General features: G+C 34.4%; 1 protein-coding gene across 1 annotated transcript; it reads left to right on the top strand.

Moving 5' to 3' along the window:
- The first annotated feature begins 674 nt into the window (after positions 1 to 674).
- LOC113524637 (calpain-8) lies at positions 675 to 15,416 on the top strand. The gene is made up of 10 exons (XM_026910980.3): positions 675 to 856; positions 2,816 to 3,044; positions 5,672 to 5,741; positions 6,332 to 6,450; positions 6,858 to 6,991; positions 7,067 to 7,241; positions 10,067 to 10,141; positions 11,291 to 11,376; positions 14,489 to 14,563; positions 14,943 to 15,416. Exons 2-10 carry the CDS (start codon positions 2,826 to 2,828, stop codon positions 15,016 to 15,018), a joined length of 1,029 nt encoding a protein of 342 aa, XP_026766781.1. The 5' UTR covers positions 675 to 856; positions 2,816 to 2,825; the 3' UTR covers positions 15,019 to 15,416.
- The last annotated feature ends 2,893 nt before the right edge of the window (positions 15,417 to 18,309 follow it).

Here is an 18,309-nt window from a genome sequence, read left to right as displayed (position 1 = left end):
AAGAGCCAGGGAAATGTTAATAAGCTCGATCACATCAGATGTGTTTGGAGCAGGAAAAAAAAAAAATGAATCTGTGCAAGACAGGACTGGAGATGAGAATCCCTGCCAGACTTTTAATATGTCTTTAATATCTGTTTATCTTTTTTTATCCCAGTGGCTTGACTGGTGTACCTTATAACAAACTTTAAAAGTTTTAACTCCCACATTGTTTACTTTTTCATTTCCTTTTTTGTTTATTACTGTATTTTTAATCACTTAATTTGTTGATTAAATGGCTGTAAGGCACTTTCATGAGCTACCATGGTCAGGAAAAGTGCTCTCTAAATAAATTCGAATCTCCTTCTTCTTCTTCCTCTTATTATTATTATTATTATTATTATTATTATTATTATTATTAAAAATAAACCATTTTCTCAGCTGCAATGATGACCTTAGTCTAGTTTTTCTAGAATAATCCATAATAAAATTATAATCATTTATGAAAACAATAACATGAACAACATATCTAATGACATTGTAATGTTGTGGATACGTAGATTGTTAATAATAACAATAATAATAATAATAATAATAATAATAATAATGATAATAAAAGCAGTTAAAGCACATGAAAGCACTGAGTGGAAAGAGAATGTGAGTGAGTTATCTTCAGCTCTGTGGTATGTTAATGAAGCCCTGCAGCATACAGCTCTATAGAAATAAACTCCTCCCATATAAACACAGCTGCAGTCACTCTACTCACAGGATTTAAAGCTGTTTTCAAACAGGAGGGGAACAAAGTCACCTGGGAACTGAGAGCTGCGTCTCACGGAGAGCTGCGAGACGAGAGACAACACTCAGGTATACACACACTCAGGTAAGAACTATTTATATGTTATTACTGCTGAGCCAGAAAGAAATTAAACTGAAGAAGTACGCTAGATGCATCTAATTTTTCATTCCTGTTATGATTGTGAAAACTTGAAACTGCTGAAAGTGTAAAGTTAAACTTGCACAGCAGACAAATACTAACTCCTGCAGTGTTCAGTCATTTCCAGCTGAACACTGAGGATTTAACCATGCACCCTTACAGTACACACTTTGTGTTTGTGTTTGTTTTTGTCATTAGCTCTTAATATTTTGTGTTTTCTGAAATCATAATTTAAAGAGATTTTTTAATGGATTTTCCAGTGCAGTCCTGTAGAGTCTAATGGGCTTCTGTGAAATTTACATCTCTAATCATCTGTAATGATGCTGAACTTCAGGATGTCTGCGAGAAACCATGATTTTAACTGCAACACCATCTGAAAATATGCATAACATTCTACTACATATACAACAAGACAGCTAATGACCCAACAAGTGACTCTCAGAAACTATTAAAACCAGTAGATCTTAATGAGACAGACATATCCAATATCTATGTCCATTAGGGCCGGTTCATATCGATTGTTATCTCGATTTGATACGTCTGTGTATTAAACAATACATTCAACACTCTGTAGTAACTTTTTAAACTTAATCAAGCCCACATTCTCTCCTCTATAAAAGTTCCTCTTTATGGGTCACTCCATGAAACCTGCAGCCAAACTGTAACCTGAGGCTAAAATTCCAGAAAAAGGAATTTTGAAGAACACTCCCACTCTTACGCTGACATTACCATCAGACAGAATGGCATATGGGTCAGAAGATAACACCTCCACTCCAACATGAGCTATGAGGCATCACATTTACTGTGCTGTGTGTGTAACAAAGACACGAAAGACATGAAAAATTGTATTTCAAAAATAGGAAAACATTTGATCAGTCAATAAAGAACATTATAAGAAGTTTGGACCAAACTCAAGATCTCAAGATTAACTTGTTAACTTGAATATTTCAAGATAAGTCTTGAGTCTATTTTCATTCCAATCAAAAAGAAGGAGTCAGAACACTGAAGTTGTGAATTTATTGGGTACAGAGTGCATCACTAAGACGTTAGGGTAAGACCAGATCAGTTATTTTTAGTTTTTATGATAATGTCGTCACAATATGTACTAATTCAGAGACTTGACTCCACCCTGCATAAACGCAGTGAGTGTAACACGGACAGCAAATTTCTGAAATGTTCCCACATTACGGTGCATTTTGGCACATTATCCAGTCAGTGCAAAAGAACACAATGGATGTATAAATGTACAAAGAAATAATATTTTGAAAGAGTTGCTTAACACCAACCTATTTTCTGTTTCATTGGAGTGTGTAACAATAATCAGAGGGTCAAAAACCTTTAACAGCACACTACTGGTAAGGTATACTGTAGACGGATGTAACCCAGCTTAGGTTTCACTCACACCTCCAGGGTTAGGGGTTCGATTCCCTTCTCCGCCCTGTGTGCAGAGTTTGCATGTTCTCTCCCTTCTTTGGGGGTTTCCTCCAGGTACGTCGGTTTCCTTCCCAGTCCAAAGATGTGCATTATAGGCTGATTTGCATCTATAAATTGTCCATAGCGATTGTGGATTGGCACCCCATCCAGGGTGTCCCGAGTCCCCCGCCTTGTGTCCCGAGGTCACGGTACAGAGAATGGATGGATGGATGGATAGTTTCATTAATCGTTACCGCCTACAGGCTGAGAAAGAGCCAATCCCCATTCTTCCCCAGCCTCTCATCTGTCTCTCTTGAAGTCAATAAGAAAAAGACGTATTCGAACAAAGTGCATTAATATAAACCTGTGATTTGCAGCTGCACTCTCTGCCAGAGCTGCTGTTATAGAAAATTATTCAACATCTCTGTGGTATAAATCACGTTGTTTCGCTTCAGTTGAGTTTGCAGTGTTTTTGTGTTTCTCTTTAATCAGATTTCTCCACATGGCTCCTCAGAAGAATAAACGGCGCAGGCTGAATGTGGCCGGTTCTCGCCAAAACCCGCAGAGCTTTCAGGCTCAGGATTTTCTCAAACTGCGTCAGAAATGTCTGAGTAGTAACGCCAAGTTTGTGGACGATAAGTTTCCTGCAGATCGGCGCGCCATCGGCTCGGGCCTGCTGCCGCTTACCAAAGTGGGCAAAGTGGTGTGGAAGAGGCCTTCGGTATGTTCCCATTTCTCACAACTGAATTCATGTCTACACATTACCATAATATACAGTGTAATGTTTAAAATAAAGAGCTTATTTAGCATACTGAAGTTTGCTAATCATCTACAGAAGAATAGCTGGGAGTCCCAAAAAAACATTAAAAAGAAAAAAATGTCCTAAAGCTCACAATGATTATGGTATGATTTTGTTGATGCCATAGCCCATCAGTAATTTAATCAACCTGCCCTTCATTTGTGGTGGAATCTTTTCTGCACAAAAGCTCTTGAGGGTTTTGATGCCAAAAAATAGACTTTATTACAAAGCAACAAAGTCGAGCTGGTCTGTGGAGCAGCCACCAGACTCCGTCCCAGCACACTCTTTTATGCAGTTTTACAGCGCTTATCTCTCTCTAGGCGGAGTCCCTCTTTTCATAATCAGCTCATGCCTTCTGGTCTTGCGCCACTCCTCCCTCCTCCCTATAAAAGCAACCAGGTTGTTTTTATATACTGTATATATAATCATATTCCTTTCCTGCTGAATCTCAAAAACCTTCAGCCATCTTTTTAACAGTAACGTACTTGTCATAATCATGCATCTATATACGCTGATTAACAAATGGTTTCACTCTTAAAATAATAGTAGATATACCTGCTTCCTTGATTAACATACAGTGCTGTGCAAAAGTCTTGGCACCCCCTTTTTTTTTAGTACAAACTTTGTTATAGATATGTTTTAGTATTTTCTATGGAAATATAAATAACGTATTAAATAACATATAATTAAATAACGTATAATTCAAGCCTAGAATGTTATTAATATTTTGAAATTTAATACTTACAGTGGTAATATTTAATAAAATATCATGAATGTGTGTAAAAATAGCTAATATTGTAACAGTATGAAGATATAGATTAGCTGACTCAGTTTCTGTGATGGATAAAAGCAACTGCTCTGCTTTATTTCGCCAAAATACAGAACAACTGGTCTTAACTCATTCTGTCCCAGAGCTCCATCTGTCCTTATTAGGAAATTTGTTTTTCCCAAAAAAAATAGTTACTTACTAAATAATAATTACTAACCCTAGTCGCTACTTTAATTAATTACTAACAGTATTCTTTTTTCTCATCATCTCCTGATTCATTTAGGAACTTGATTTTTATTCTTGAATATTAATAAGTAAAAAAAATGTACTGTACGTTTGTAATTGGAAATAAGGCTTGTAAATCAGTTGTATTAGCATATATTCAGTTTAGATTTACTTAAAAGTAATACTAAAAAATTGCTAGTACAGGGGAATGCTGTCTCTCACTGAGAAGCTAGCCCCAGGGCCTCGTTTGGTTCTGTTCTGGTTTTATGGAGAAGTTTCTGTCTTCCTGCTCACGCAGTTTCCAACACGTCTCGATTCACACACTGAATGAGGAATTCTAACCAGACTGCATTCATGTTCAAACATGTGTGTGTTTTTATTACTACACAACAGTCTGCTAGTCACAGTGAGCCTCGTTTATCCAGCTGGATAAGAACACACTTATATTTAAAACCTTTGAAAAAATCATTTACACAAGAAATGTTGCATTTTGAAAAGGTCAGGAAAAATGTTCCTGCTTCTGAGTGTGTGTAAATTATAGTCAGTCAGACAGACAGACAGACAGACAGACATGTTTTAAACTGGATTGAGAATCCCCTTATTGACCTGGGGTTTCTAACTGAATGGCTTCAACACAGAGATTGGATTTTATTAATTAACTAACATTTAATAAACCACTTAATGACTTTCTGTTAGCAAATAAAAGCTGGCAGTAAATTCGGTCAGTAAAACAGTTTGATCTGATTTTAGCCTTGAGCTTTGGGACTTTTTTTTGTCTTAAAGTTGCATTCTTATTTCTGAATTTTAACAAAGAAATCAGCTGATTTAACTCTGTAATGTGAAGATTGGATGCTCACTTTGTCTAATAATAAGGAACAATTATTATTTAAAATTATATTTCTACTATTTACAAATAGTCAGTATGGATTTAGTGGATTTTATGTGACCAGCTAGTTACACAGACGCTTCCTCAGTTCGGTGTTAGACCCACTCTATTATCTTAAAGAAGGTAAGTCAGTGAGGCATTAATGAATGATTAATGGTTAATGTATTTTTAAGTTGCCTCCTAAATTCTTCAATCAATAATTTAACATCTAGCCCTGGTGAAGTGTGGAATTTCCTAGCATAGCGTTTAGCTAAATAACCTGGCTAGTTAACTAGCTATCTAACATTAATATAAAATACAATTTTCACACTATCTCAACAACCTCGACTGTGGTGGTTACAGACCTGCTTCCTGTATTTTCTGCTGTTTTATTGCTGATTTATGGAATTGTAAATAAAGTGATAACTATCGTTATTATAACTATAGCTGAATGAGAAGGGTGATGTTAGTAGCACCTCCGTTTCCCTCCATCTCTTATTGAAGAGGAATTTCGCGCTGTGTTTCCTTCATGGCTGTTTTTATTCATTAGCACTGAGATGATGAGATGATAAATTATGGATTGTGTTAGTTATGTTTTAGTTGCTGTAAAATTTAAAGAAACAGCTAACAACAATGGGGCAAAACATTGTGAAATAATCATAAAAATAATGTTTTTTTTTTTTTTAACAGGAACTAGTGGATGATCCTTGTCTTATTGTAGATGGCGAGTCCAGGTTTGACTTCTCTCAAGGAGATCTTGGTGAGTAAAATTTAAATTCTTAGTTACCTAGAAATGTTCTTTAAAAACTTTAGTTGGCTTCTGTATATCAGCATGTCATGTTAGATTAACTAGTTAACAAAGTTCAGTTAATCAGTCAATCTGCTCTCTGCTTTGCTTCACAGCCACTTTCTGTACTTTGTAAATGATGTATTTTGTTTAACACATTTCTAGTTCAAATTTCTGCTCATTAAAACATATTTTTTATTGTGTATTGCTGAAAGAGATGGTACGAGTTCTGCTTTTTTTTTTTTTTTTTACATTTAAATGTACAAACAGCAGATGCATAATGTAAATAATATAAAGCACATCAATTATGTTCCCTATAAAATAAATAAATAAATAAATGGATATTTTAAACAAACATTTATTTCTTTTTTTTTTAAAAAAAAAACAAGCTTCACATATATAAAGCATTAACTAATAATCATATATATGTATATATAAGTTGTTATATATAGTTGTTATATATATACATATATATGAAATATCGGTGTGAGTCTATATCGGGGGACTGAAAAGGGAATATAAGTTGTTGTAAAAATCATATTTATTTTTGTTCCTGTGTTTAGGAAACTGCTGGTTTTTGGCTGCAATTGGAGCAATAACATTCCAGAAGGACGTCATGGACCAAGTCATTCCTGACGATCAGTCGTTTGATAAGGATTATGCAGGCATATTTCATTTCAGGGTGAGTAGAGCAATCCTGTTTTTGTCATATTAACTTCAAAAGAGAGAGAGAATAAAGAGAGGCTGGTGAGAGAACGACTGTTTATAGCTGCTGTAACGTAAGTGACAACAGGAACTAAATCAGTAAATGTAACTATAAATGGATAAAATATACATATCAGTCTTTAATCAATAAAACGTTGAAACTGTTGACAAGTTGTTGTGGTGTAAGAGGAATAAAACACTTGGGGATGTACTGTTATAGGAAAATAATCATCTTCAGTAACTCCGCTTCATCACACCACCACATCACTTTTACTATAACAGCAACACAACACACAGTGTGTATTCCATACTTAATAAACCCAACTTTTGCTTTTATTTACGAACCCTGAACGTATTTCTGACAGTCTGGTTACTTCTGCGCAGTTCTACAGAAACGGGGAGTGGGTGGATGTTGTGATAGACGACCAGTTACCAACACTCAGCGGACAACTGATCTTCGTTCACTGCAAAACCCGTAATGAGTTCTGGCCTGCGCTGCTGGAGAAAGCCTACGCTAAGTACGTCTAATAACAACCATTAATCTTTAATATTTAAAATACTGTATAAGTTACAGTGATGTATTTTTTTGCCAGAGTGTGTGGTTCGTATGCAGCAATGAATGGTGGCTTTATATCCGATGGTCTGCATGATTTCACCGGCGGAGCGTACAAAACATTCAACCTGACCAAAGCTTCTGAAAATCTCTGGGATCTGATGGATCAGGCAGTGAAGCGCAGAGCTGTAATGGGGTGTGGAACACCTCCAGGGGTAATTATTCACACACACACACATTATTGTTTGTATCTTGCACTAAAATGGTATCATGGATGTCCCTGTTCATGTTAACAGGATGTTGGATGTCTGGTTCCTGTGCTAACAGATTAAAACGATCAACTACATTAATGTAAATATATAATTAATCCAGTTTAACTACATTAGACAACCAGCTAGTTACACAAGACGTTCCTCAGGGTTCAGTGTTAGACCCACTCTCATATACAGTCAGGTCCATAAGTATTTGGACAGAAACACCAATAGTGTTTGTAATAGTGAGAGTTCCCATGAACAGCTACCAAATGCAAATTCAACACTTGGAATCATCTCCAGATGTTTTATCTCCTTAATTTGTCATGAAATAACGAGGAAACAGGCCACAACTGGCTATGAACCTGCTTATCAGTCAATTGTCCAGTTCCTTTAGAGCCTGTGGAAATGGAGAAAATGGAAAACGGTTAATGCAATATTTTTCTTAATTCTCTTGAATTAAAGCTGAAAGTCTACACTTCAATCACATCTTGACTGCTTCATTTCAAATCCACTGTGGTGGAGTACGGAGACAAAATTACGAACATCGTGTCACTGTCCAAATACTTATGGACCTGACTGTATAATATTAGAGGGAATTCAGTAAATCACTAGCGAAGGATTATTAGTTAATGCTTTTTTTTTTTAATCACTCCTACCTTCTTTAATTATCAATGAAACATATAATGTAGATGTGATTCGTCTTTTTCTTAGCATAACAGCTAGCTAAATAACTTCGCAAGTTCTGTGCCACTGCTTGTTGATGTACGTAGCTAGCTAAAGTGACTGCAGTGGTTACAGACCTGCTTCCTGTTATGAGGAGTGTGAGATTTCTACTTTTATTCACTGTTTTCATTAGGGCATTGTGTAATCTGAAAGAAAAAAATGCTGATTTATTAAATTAACACTAAACTTAAAAGTCTTACCATCTTTTTTTTTTTTTACATCTGTGCTCCTCGGGTTGGATGTCGAAGTCACACGAATGGTTGAATTTCTCACATTATTTTCATGTTAATTTCTATTACAGTGCTGTGAGAAAAAAAAATGCAGGTTGTGCAAGAGTAGTATTTCATCTTGATATCTGGAGATGTAACACTACAAAGTGTGGAAAAGTTGAACAGGTTTAAAAGGCAGGGCAGTGATATAATATAAACCAGACACTAAAATCTATATTTAAATATGTTAAGGATAAAAAAACATTACAGATATTACAGATAACATGACTAACATCACACTTTATTTTATTACACAGTGACCTGAATGTTAAAGCTGTAACCTGGCTCTCTGTTTGCAGTGAATTATTGGTTTAAAAAATGTTCAAAAAGAATTCATCTGAATGGAAGTAAAATAAAGAATACCTCAAGCAGTAATTTAAACAATAAAGATTCTTTATTGTTGTTCTCTTTATTCTTTACCAACGATCTGTTTAAAAGGAATTTGCGTGAGAACAAACGTGTGAAGATGAACTCGTCCTCCAGACTGCACACTCTCTGCTTCCTGCACTAACATGCCTGATTATGAGCTCAGAACTGCGCTGGTGCGTGTTCAGTCTCCAGCACTGGAAATATTTATTAAACATGATATAGGAGGCAGTTTAACTCACATTCTCGGATTCTTTATTCCATATTCAAACACTCCTGAGGCAAATAATATTCACTGCTTCACTGATTACTATGATTAGATGTGGAAGAAAGACTTGTCTCAACAGTTCTGAGACTGAATGATACTAAATCTTATGCTGCATTCATGGAACTCTGGCTTGTATTTTCTGACTTAGAACTTGAACTTGTTTAACCTCAATAGATTTTAAAAATGCCCAGGTGAATTGGTTTAGAGCTACTGTAGACGCAGGCTACAGTATTCCGTCATAGTAGTATAGAAATAAAAAACACAAAAGCACAGAACAAATGAACCGTTTAATTACTGACTCATCAAAGTTATTAATACAGTGTCTCCCATATATATACAGTTCTGTGTAAAAGTCTTAGGCGCATGCAAAGAAATGCTGTAGAGCAAAGACGCCTTCAAAAATAATGAAATTAAATGTTTCTACATTAAAAAAACTCCTATAAAGAGCAATAAACAGTAATAAATGAAACAAAGTCAGTATTTAATGTGACGATCCTTCACTTTAAATAAATAAAGCAGTATCTGAGGTGCAGTGTGTGCAGTTTTATAAGGAAATGAGCTGGAAGTGTTACTGAGCATCTTGCAGAAGCAGCCACAGTTCTTCTGGAGACTTTGACTGTCGACTCGCTTCTTATTTCTGCAGCGAAACCCAGCAGCCTTCATTATGTTTTTATCTGAAAAGTGTCTCTTATGGAATCTGCTGCTTTCTTTACTGACATACAAACATTTTTCTGGAACATTTCATTTTGTGCTGGAAAACTAATGTTTGGAATCTAAAATGGTTTTGTACTGAATCAATAATGTAGAAGCCAGAAAATAAACATCTATAACAAAGTTTGTACTAAAAGAAAAAATAGGGTGCCTAAGACTTTTACGCAGTACTGTATATCCTCTTAAACTTTTACATTTTGTGGTGTTACAGCCTGGAATTGTGCCTCGATATTCAGAAAAATGCATCTAGATTTTTTATTTAACATATTCGACTTTACTTTAGATAGCTATGAATTCTCGCATTAGGGGTCGTAGCCTGTCCTTCAACTGTAAAGTGGAATTTAACTGCAGCTTCCTGTTGGGATGATGGCGGTTTGGTTCCTGCACTTTACATGCTCAGCCCTTATATTTACTTTATTTTTCAGTACTGTTATTTGTTTATTTTTCAGCCCACTCCCGCTAACACGGTGCTTCCCAACGGCATCGTGCAGGGACACGCCTACACCATTACTGGAGTCACCAAGGTGAGTCACTAAGCTGTGTTTTATATCAGTGTGTGTTTACAAGGATTTTTAACACCTCTGGGCATTTTCTCATGACTCTATCCTGCCAGTTTACTTGCATTATAATAATCAACTAATAATTAAAGAATGACAAAAAAAAACAGCAAAAAAATGGTCATTTTAAAAAATATATATCTGTGTTTATATATGAGTGTGTATGTAGACATTTGTTGTGTTATTTATATATGAATATTTTATATTGTAAATACATTTACAGTCACTTGTCTACCACAATATACTGGAGTCATAGATTTTAATGTAATATTCATTTGTTCACTTATGGTTTGTTTTATAGATATATTTCTTAAAGTGTATATCCAAACACTACAGCTTACTGAAACAGATAAAGATGGATTCAGACTTCAACCAAAACCTATTCAGAATCGTATATTTGTGTTTTCTAATGAAGTCTCGAAATCCTTCCAATATTCAATCCACTTAACGAAAAGTTTTGTCTAAAAAATACATGTTTCTGGCTTTAACAACGTTTTTAAACATGAGTTTTAAATTAAAAAATGATTAATAAAAACAAACATTAATACAATTCAATAAACAACAATACAACAAACAATACAGTTGAAAAAATACATCTATTTAATTATGGTGTTTTTGAATATATCCAGTTTTTAAAACTGCACTAATCATGTGGAATAAATGCTAAAGTGTCTTTAAGGATGAAGAATAATGTTATATGTAATTAACAGATTAAAGTTTGTATCATTTATTATTTAAAAAGAAGATTTATAAAACAAAATAGCACCTGTATAACTAGGAAATCATTTATGAATGCAATGTATTAGAATTATTAATATGATTTCATAGTTATTCAGAAATGAAAAGATTTGAATAAATATAGAATAAAATGAAATAACCTTAGATTAAGTGATTTAGTCTTAATAAATTCATCTAAAATGGCTGTACAGTGTAGAATAAAGATCAGTCTACTCACCTGACGCTACACACCTGTGTGCACGTCCTCCATCACAGCTACACATCCTGTAAAGATGAGAGAGTAAACATGAGAGAGTTTTATTTACAGTTGACTACATTCATGTTCCATGTGTTGAAAAAAGTGTTTAGCTGAAAAATTATGCATTTTTTCTTTCTCAGGTTAAGTCTCAGGGTAAGATGGTGAGACTGGTGAGACTGCTGAACCCCTGGGGAAAAGGAGAGTGGAAGGGAGACTGGAGTGATAAGTAAGTTTCTACTTTAATCACACTCATGTCTCGAGGATCACAGTTTAATAAGCACACATTATAGCAAAGCGCTGATAAAAATATGCACCTACCCTTTTAAATCCAGACATGATCGAGTCGTGTACACAAAGTGCTGCGTAGGTCACACCACCTCACGCTGCATCCGCAAAGCCACCAGCACTGTGGATGATCCCACACACCCCTCTCACACACTCTTCACCCTCCTGCCGTCTGGCAAACGGTACCGAAGCATTCGGGCCTCATAACCAGACTGTGCAATAGTTTCTTCCCCCAAACCATCAGACTCCTCAACACTCAGAAACTGGACTGAAGGAACACACACACACACACACACACACACACACACACACACACACACACAACTAAGCATCCTCCATCCTCTTTGCAAGTTTTTTGCACATTACATTATGCTGCTACAAATATTTATTATACTGTACATAAGCTGCTAGTTGAGGTCAAAAGTTTACATCCCCCTTTCAGAATCTGCAAAATGTTAATTATTTTACCAAAATAAGAGGATCATACAAAATGCATGTCATTGTTTATTTAATATAATGGTATATTACAGAAGGTTCAAAAGCTCACTGATGCTCCAGAAGGAAAAAACATGCATTAAGAGCCGGGGGGTGAAAACTTTTGAACAGAATGGAGATGTGTACATTTTTCTTATTTTGCCTAAATATCATATTTTTTCATTTAGTACTGCCCTTCAGAGGCTACAGAAGATAGTTACATGTTTCCCAGAAGACAAAATAAGTTAAATTTACCCTGATCTTGAAATTCAAAAAGTTTTCACCCCCCGGCTCTTAGTGCATGTTTTTCCTTCTGGAGCTTCAGTGAGCGTTTGAACCTTCTGTAATAGTTGCATACGAGTCCCTCAGTCGTCCTCAGTGTGAAAAGATGGATCTCAAAATCATACAGTCATTGTTGGAAAGGGTTCAAATACACAAAAATGCTGGAAAACCAAAGAATTTGTGGGAGCTGAAGGATTTTTCTGAAGAACAGCAGGCAGTTTAACTGTTCAGGACAAACAAGGGACTCAGGAACAACTATCAGTAAACAAAAAAACACAGCTGTGGATCATTCAGGTAACAACACAGTATTAAGAATCAAGGGGATGTAAACTTTTGAACAGGGTCATTTTTATAAATTCAACTATTATTTTCTCTTGTGGACTTTATGTAAACATCTTTTATGTGAAATATCTTATTCAGGTCAGCACTAAATAAACAATAACATGCATTTTGTATGATCCCTCTTATTTTTTTATAATCGCACTATCCGTTGCACCCAGATGAGGACGGGTTCCTTTTTGAGTCTGGTTCCTCTCAAGGTTTCTTCCTCACGTCGTCTCAGGGAGTTTTTCCTCACCACCGTCGCCTCTGGCTCGCTCATTAGGGATAAATTCACATATTTACTATATATCTTTTTTTTGTGAATCCATTAATTTCTGTAAAGCTGCTTTGTGACAATGTCCATTGTTAAAAGCGCTATACAAATAAAATTGAATTGAATTTTGGTAAAATAAGTAACATTTTGCAGATTCTGAAAGGGGGATGTAAACTTTTGACCTCAACTGTATGCACTATTTCAGCTACTTGTATTGTACTCTTGTACTATTTGCACTATTGTCACTAGATTCACATTCTAACAGAACTATGTACTGGTCGGCGCTGCACTGGGACTTACTGCGCCCATTGTCTATCCCAGTAGTCACTGTACTGTCTTGTGCTGTCTGCACATGTTTGCACTTGTGCACTTTATGTATAAATTTATGTAGTTCCCTTGTAGTTCTGTGTTGTTCTGTGTTTGTCTTATGTAGCACTCTGGTCCTGGAGAAAACGTCGTTTCGCTTCACTATGTACTAACTGGCTGTATATGGCTGAAATGACAATAAACTCCACTTGACTTGACTTGAACTTGACCAGACTGACATGTGGATATTTACAGAAGGACAAAGAACCACCAAAATGCCAATATCGTAACACTCCCTTGACCGTAAAACATATTTTTTTGGTCTGCTCTACTTTTAATGTCATGAGACAACACCTTCAATCAGGACAAACTTTGAAAGACTTTGAAAGACTTTTTATTTTATTGAATGTTTGATTAATATGTGTATTTGCCATGAAATAGCCATTGAAGCTGATACGGCAATAAACTCTAATACAAACACACACACAACCCAAAGCGCTGCTGAGTTCTGGATTCTGATTGGTCAGAAGGTGTGGATTAATTTCAGCAGCTCTGACAGTAGTGCAGCTGTGAAGTACAGGCAAAACGAAGCAAAGAATCACAGGGAAGATAAATTGTTCATTCTGTTAATTCAGTAACATTAATAAGACAATCCACAATATAAAGGTAAAAACAAACAAACAACAACAACAACAACAAACCTCAGTAGATTCATTCCAGTCACAAATAAGTCAGTTATAAAATCAAGGTGATATGTTCTGACTTTCTTTTCCTGGATGTGAATTAATTCTGAATTAATTGAAGCTCTTTTATTGTGCTTAATGTTACCGTTTCTATAGCAACAGCTCATTTACAGTGGATGCTCCACATAATGGATAAAAAATATGTGTAATCGTTGAAATTGTGAAGTTTTCTGTCAAGAGATGTTTGTTTAACATTTATGGAAGGAGTCTCAAGACACTTAGTGACATGTCATTATAGAAAAATAATTATTATTTTAATATAATAACATCCACTCACACTTTTTTCTTATTTAATTAGTAAAGTGAGATTTAAATTTACACAAAAAACATGTTTTCTTATAAACATATTTGTTGTAAGGGCTGTAACCAGGGGTAAGACCTGTGATTAGGGAAACACTGTTTGATAATGACCTCTAGTGGTCAGTTGAATCATATGATGTGTGTGTGTGTGTGTGTGTGTGTGTGTGTGCGTGTGTACATTTACAGTCTGTGGTTGTTATTCATGCTGCTTGTGTAAATATGTGTTTGATTAGATCAGAAATTCAGTGAAGCATCTATGTTATATGCATGATCGTGTGAGTTAAATCTTTTTGTGATGTATTTTTATGAAATATGTGATTTATTTATTTATTTATTTATTTATTTATTTTCAGATCACCTCTGTGGAAGGAGGTGAGCAGCCAGGATCGTGAAACATGGCTGGAGGATAAAAACAATGGAGAGTTTTGGTAGGTCTAATAATAATAAAGTATAAAATACCTTTATATACGTTGTACATTTAGAGAAATATATACAGCACACATTTTACATATTTATGTAAAACACATTTTATGTATTTATCCATGAATTCATTTATTTCTACAAGCTTTTATACTGTATAATTTTTTAATATACATTTTTAAAAAAAGTGGGGAAACACACCCCCTAGTGTTGGTAGTGTAAATTACACCTAAGTTCTGAATATTATCACATTTAAAAGGTATTTTGTTTACAGTATGTGGATCTGATTTATTTATTTTTAATAAATTTACTGAGAAAACAGGAGCATATTCATACAATTTTAAAATCTATTTATCTATCTATCTATCTATCTATTTGCTGTTGCAGGATGTCGATGGAGGATTTCTGCAGGAGTTATGATGAGCTGGATATCTGCTGTATTGGTGTTGACTTTCTCATTTAAGCCACTGCATTCTGTCTATATTTCAGTAAACTATATATCTGTGTATAATCTGACATTTTCCTTACTGACCACAGAATAGCTTGCTGTACTGCATTTCACTTCTGTCCTTAAGTTCTGTTCATTTTCATTTAATAATTTTGACTTTCATTTACTACATTTCAAAAAATAAATTCTACAGTACAAATAGTCTACATTATAAACAGATCAGTTAGTCTACGATCTACGTAATTATTTAAAGTCATACAGTAAGGCAGGATGTGCATTGCTCTGCTTTAGGGGCGTGTTTACAATGTAGGATGTGAATGAATCTGTCGATCATGGATTTCAAATAAATTATCTTCTATTCAAGATTATTATTCTCATAAAGGTAGTTCTAAAATAAAGGCATTCTGAGTTAATTTTTGTTGTTGTTGTGATGTACAGTACTGTGCAAAAGTCTTAGGCACATGTAAAAAGCAAAGACGCCTTCAAAAATAATGAAATTAAATGTTTCTACATTTAAAAAATCCTATAAAGAGCAGTATACTGCAAAAACTGACATCTTAATAAGTAAAAATATCTTGAATATAATCAGATTTATCTAGTATTTCCTATTATAAAATTACAATCAACCAATTATAAGATTATTAAAGCTATTTCTGGACATTTTTTACTCATTTCACACGTTACATTTTCTTGTTCTATTTGCAGATAATTTTGCTTCTTTTTAGAAATAAATGCTTAAAATTAGCAAAATTATCTGCCAATAGAAGAAGACTATTTCAAGCTTGAAAATAGTAAAAAATGTCTAGAACTAGGTTTTAGTATTCTTACATTTGGTTTGTTGTAATATCGTAATAGGAAATACTAGATAAATTTGACTATATTCAAGATATTTTCACTTGCTAAGATGTCATTTTTTGCAGTGTAAACAGTAATAAATGAAACAAAGTCAATATTTAATGTGACGATCCTTCGCTTTAAATAAATAAAGCAGTATCTGAGGTGCAGTGTGTGCAGTTTTATAAGGAAATGAGCTGGAAGTGTTACTGAGCATCTTGCAGAAGCAGCCACAGTTCTTCTGGAGACTTTGACTGTCGACTCGCTTCTTATTTCTGCAGCGAAACCCAGCAGCCTTCATTATGTTTTTATCTGAAAAGTGTCTCTTATGGAATCTGCTGCTTTCTTTACTGACATACAAACATTTTTCTGTAACATTTCATTTTGTGCTGGAAAACTAATGTTTGGAATCTAAAATGCTTTTGTACTGAATCAATAATGTAGAAGTCAGAAAATAAAAATCTATAACAAAGTTTGTACTAAAAAAAATAGGGTGCTTCAGACTGAAAATATTCTATAAATATTCTATATTATACATTTTTTCCCCCAATAGCACACATTTCCATTCAAATCTGCTATTTAGATAAAACAGTTCTAAACTATAAACACAGAGACGAAACACTCACCTGTAACATGCATCAGAGAAAGAAAGGGCTTGTGGTCATTCATGTAGTCCAGACAGAACTACTATATGTACAGAGTACAGTGTGAATGAATGCAATTGCATGCTGATAGCGAAAAGATTTATTTTGTAATTTGCAAAAAGTTGAAACAACTCAACTTTCCTTGCTGTTTTGCATCGTTTTGCGAATCTCTGTTGAAAGTGTAATGGAGAGAAATTTCAGGGGACACTTTCGCGTGTAAGTGGACACAGCCTAAGTTTGTGCATTTTGCCATCCAATTACTTAAAAAAATTAATTATTATTCTTACTAATTCAAAAATGTAACATGTGCCAACAGCACAAGGAGGGTTGTGAATGATTACTTGAGGTATTTATTAATACGTTTCTGAATTGTACGTGTGGTTGGTTGTTTGCATTTAAAAAAAAAAAAAAAAAAAGCTCTTAATGTTCAAGAATTGCCATTGTTTTTGTTTTGTTTTTTTCCAAAAACACAGCAATAAGTGACATAAAATCTCTTGTTAGATGTATGTTTCATTGCTTAGCTACATTTCATGTTCATCCAGGCAATTTGTATCAACATTAAGTTACTAGCTAATGGGGAAGAGATTAGGAATATACTCATTATTATTAGTTCTTGTCGAAAAGCGACTAATACATGGTTAGTTACCACAATCTGTGTGTATTTAGAGTTTTTTCTTATTTGTGGTTTTTCAGCTGATATCTGCTCTCCATGTACAAAATTATCCCCACATGGTGTCAGAAGTTAATATGTAAGTTACTGGAAAATTTTTGGCTTATGTTTTGAAAGACATGGCAAAGTTTTTGCCACTGGATCCTTTGAATTTTGCAAGGAGAAAGTCTCTTTCAGGTTAACGTACTTTTCATTATAATTTATAATATAATATAATATAATATAACCAGACATTAAAATGTAGCTGCTACTGTTTACATCACCTACACTGAATCTGAATCACTGAAAATGAAACCAGGCATGTGATTAAACTGGCTGATTAAACTGGTCAATATGACCACAGCTTGATCTGGTATAGAGTTTCACTTCATATTTTCATCTGCCAATATATAATTATTGTAGTTTTCTGCTAATAAATAATGGTGACATTTGATTACAGAAGCCATTCTGAGTAACTAAAACCCTGAATGTGTTTATATATTGTATTACTTTTAATTGTTGAAACACCTTTTTTATTATGAAGAAAACTGATGAGCAGGGACATGTACATACAATTTCTATCTATCTATCTATCTATCTATCTATCTATCTATCTATGTCGATGGAGGATTTCTATGATGAGCTGGATATCTGCTGTATTGGTGTTGACTTTCTCATTTAACCCACTGCATTCTGTCTATATTTCAGTACACTATAACTCTTCGTATTCTGATATTTTTTTATTACTGACCACAGCGCTACACATAACTGAGCTTGCTGTACTGCATTTCAAAGTTTGTTTTTCATCAATCTGCACTTTTTCATTTCATTTTGTCTGTCAATTTATTACATTTCAAAAGAAAAATGTTCTACATTTTAAAGAGATCAGTTCTTCTATGAGCTACGTAATTATTTTCAGTCACAAAGTAAGGTGATGATTTTGCATCAGACGCCTTTAAACAGTTCAAGTGCTTCCTAAAACCGTAACAACAAAAAGAGGGTTGCGAAAGATCACTTCATGTGTTTATTATTACATTTCTGCATTTTATGTGTGACTGGCTGCCTGTCTTTACCAGAAAGATAAAAAAAAATAAAAACTTAAAGTTCAAGAACTGTCCTTTGAGGTTTACAATAACTGAACTGTAAATATATTGGTGTGTGCTTGCATTTCCTGAAAGT

Source organism: Pangasianodon hypophthalmus, chromosome 1 (genome assembly GCF_027358585.1).
Source record: "Pangasianodon hypophthalmus isolate fPanHyp1 chromosome 1, fPanHyp1.pri, whole genome shotgun sequence".
Classification (NCBI taxonomy): domain Eukaryota; kingdom Metazoa; phylum Chordata; class Actinopteri; order Siluriformes; family Pangasiidae; genus Pangasianodon; species Pangasianodon hypophthalmus.
The sequence above is the reverse complement of the archived record's forward strand: the minus strand, read 5'-3'. Positions and strand labels throughout refer to the sequence as shown.

Bases quoted from the DNA above. Each gene is read 5' to 3' on its own strand.
- LOC113524637 (XM_026910980.3), top strand. From the start codon at position 2,826: ATGGCTCCTCAGAAGAATAAACGGCGCAGGCTGAATGTGGCCGGTTCT. The intron at 10,142-11,290 runs GTGAGTCACTAA...TTTCTTTCTCAG, and splicing joins CCATTACTGGAGTCACCAAG to GTTAAGTCTCAGGGTAAGAT. The intron at 14,564-14,942 runs GTAGGTCTAATA...TTGCTGTTGCAG, and splicing joins AAAAACAATGGAGAGTTTTG to GATGTCGATGGAGGATTTCT.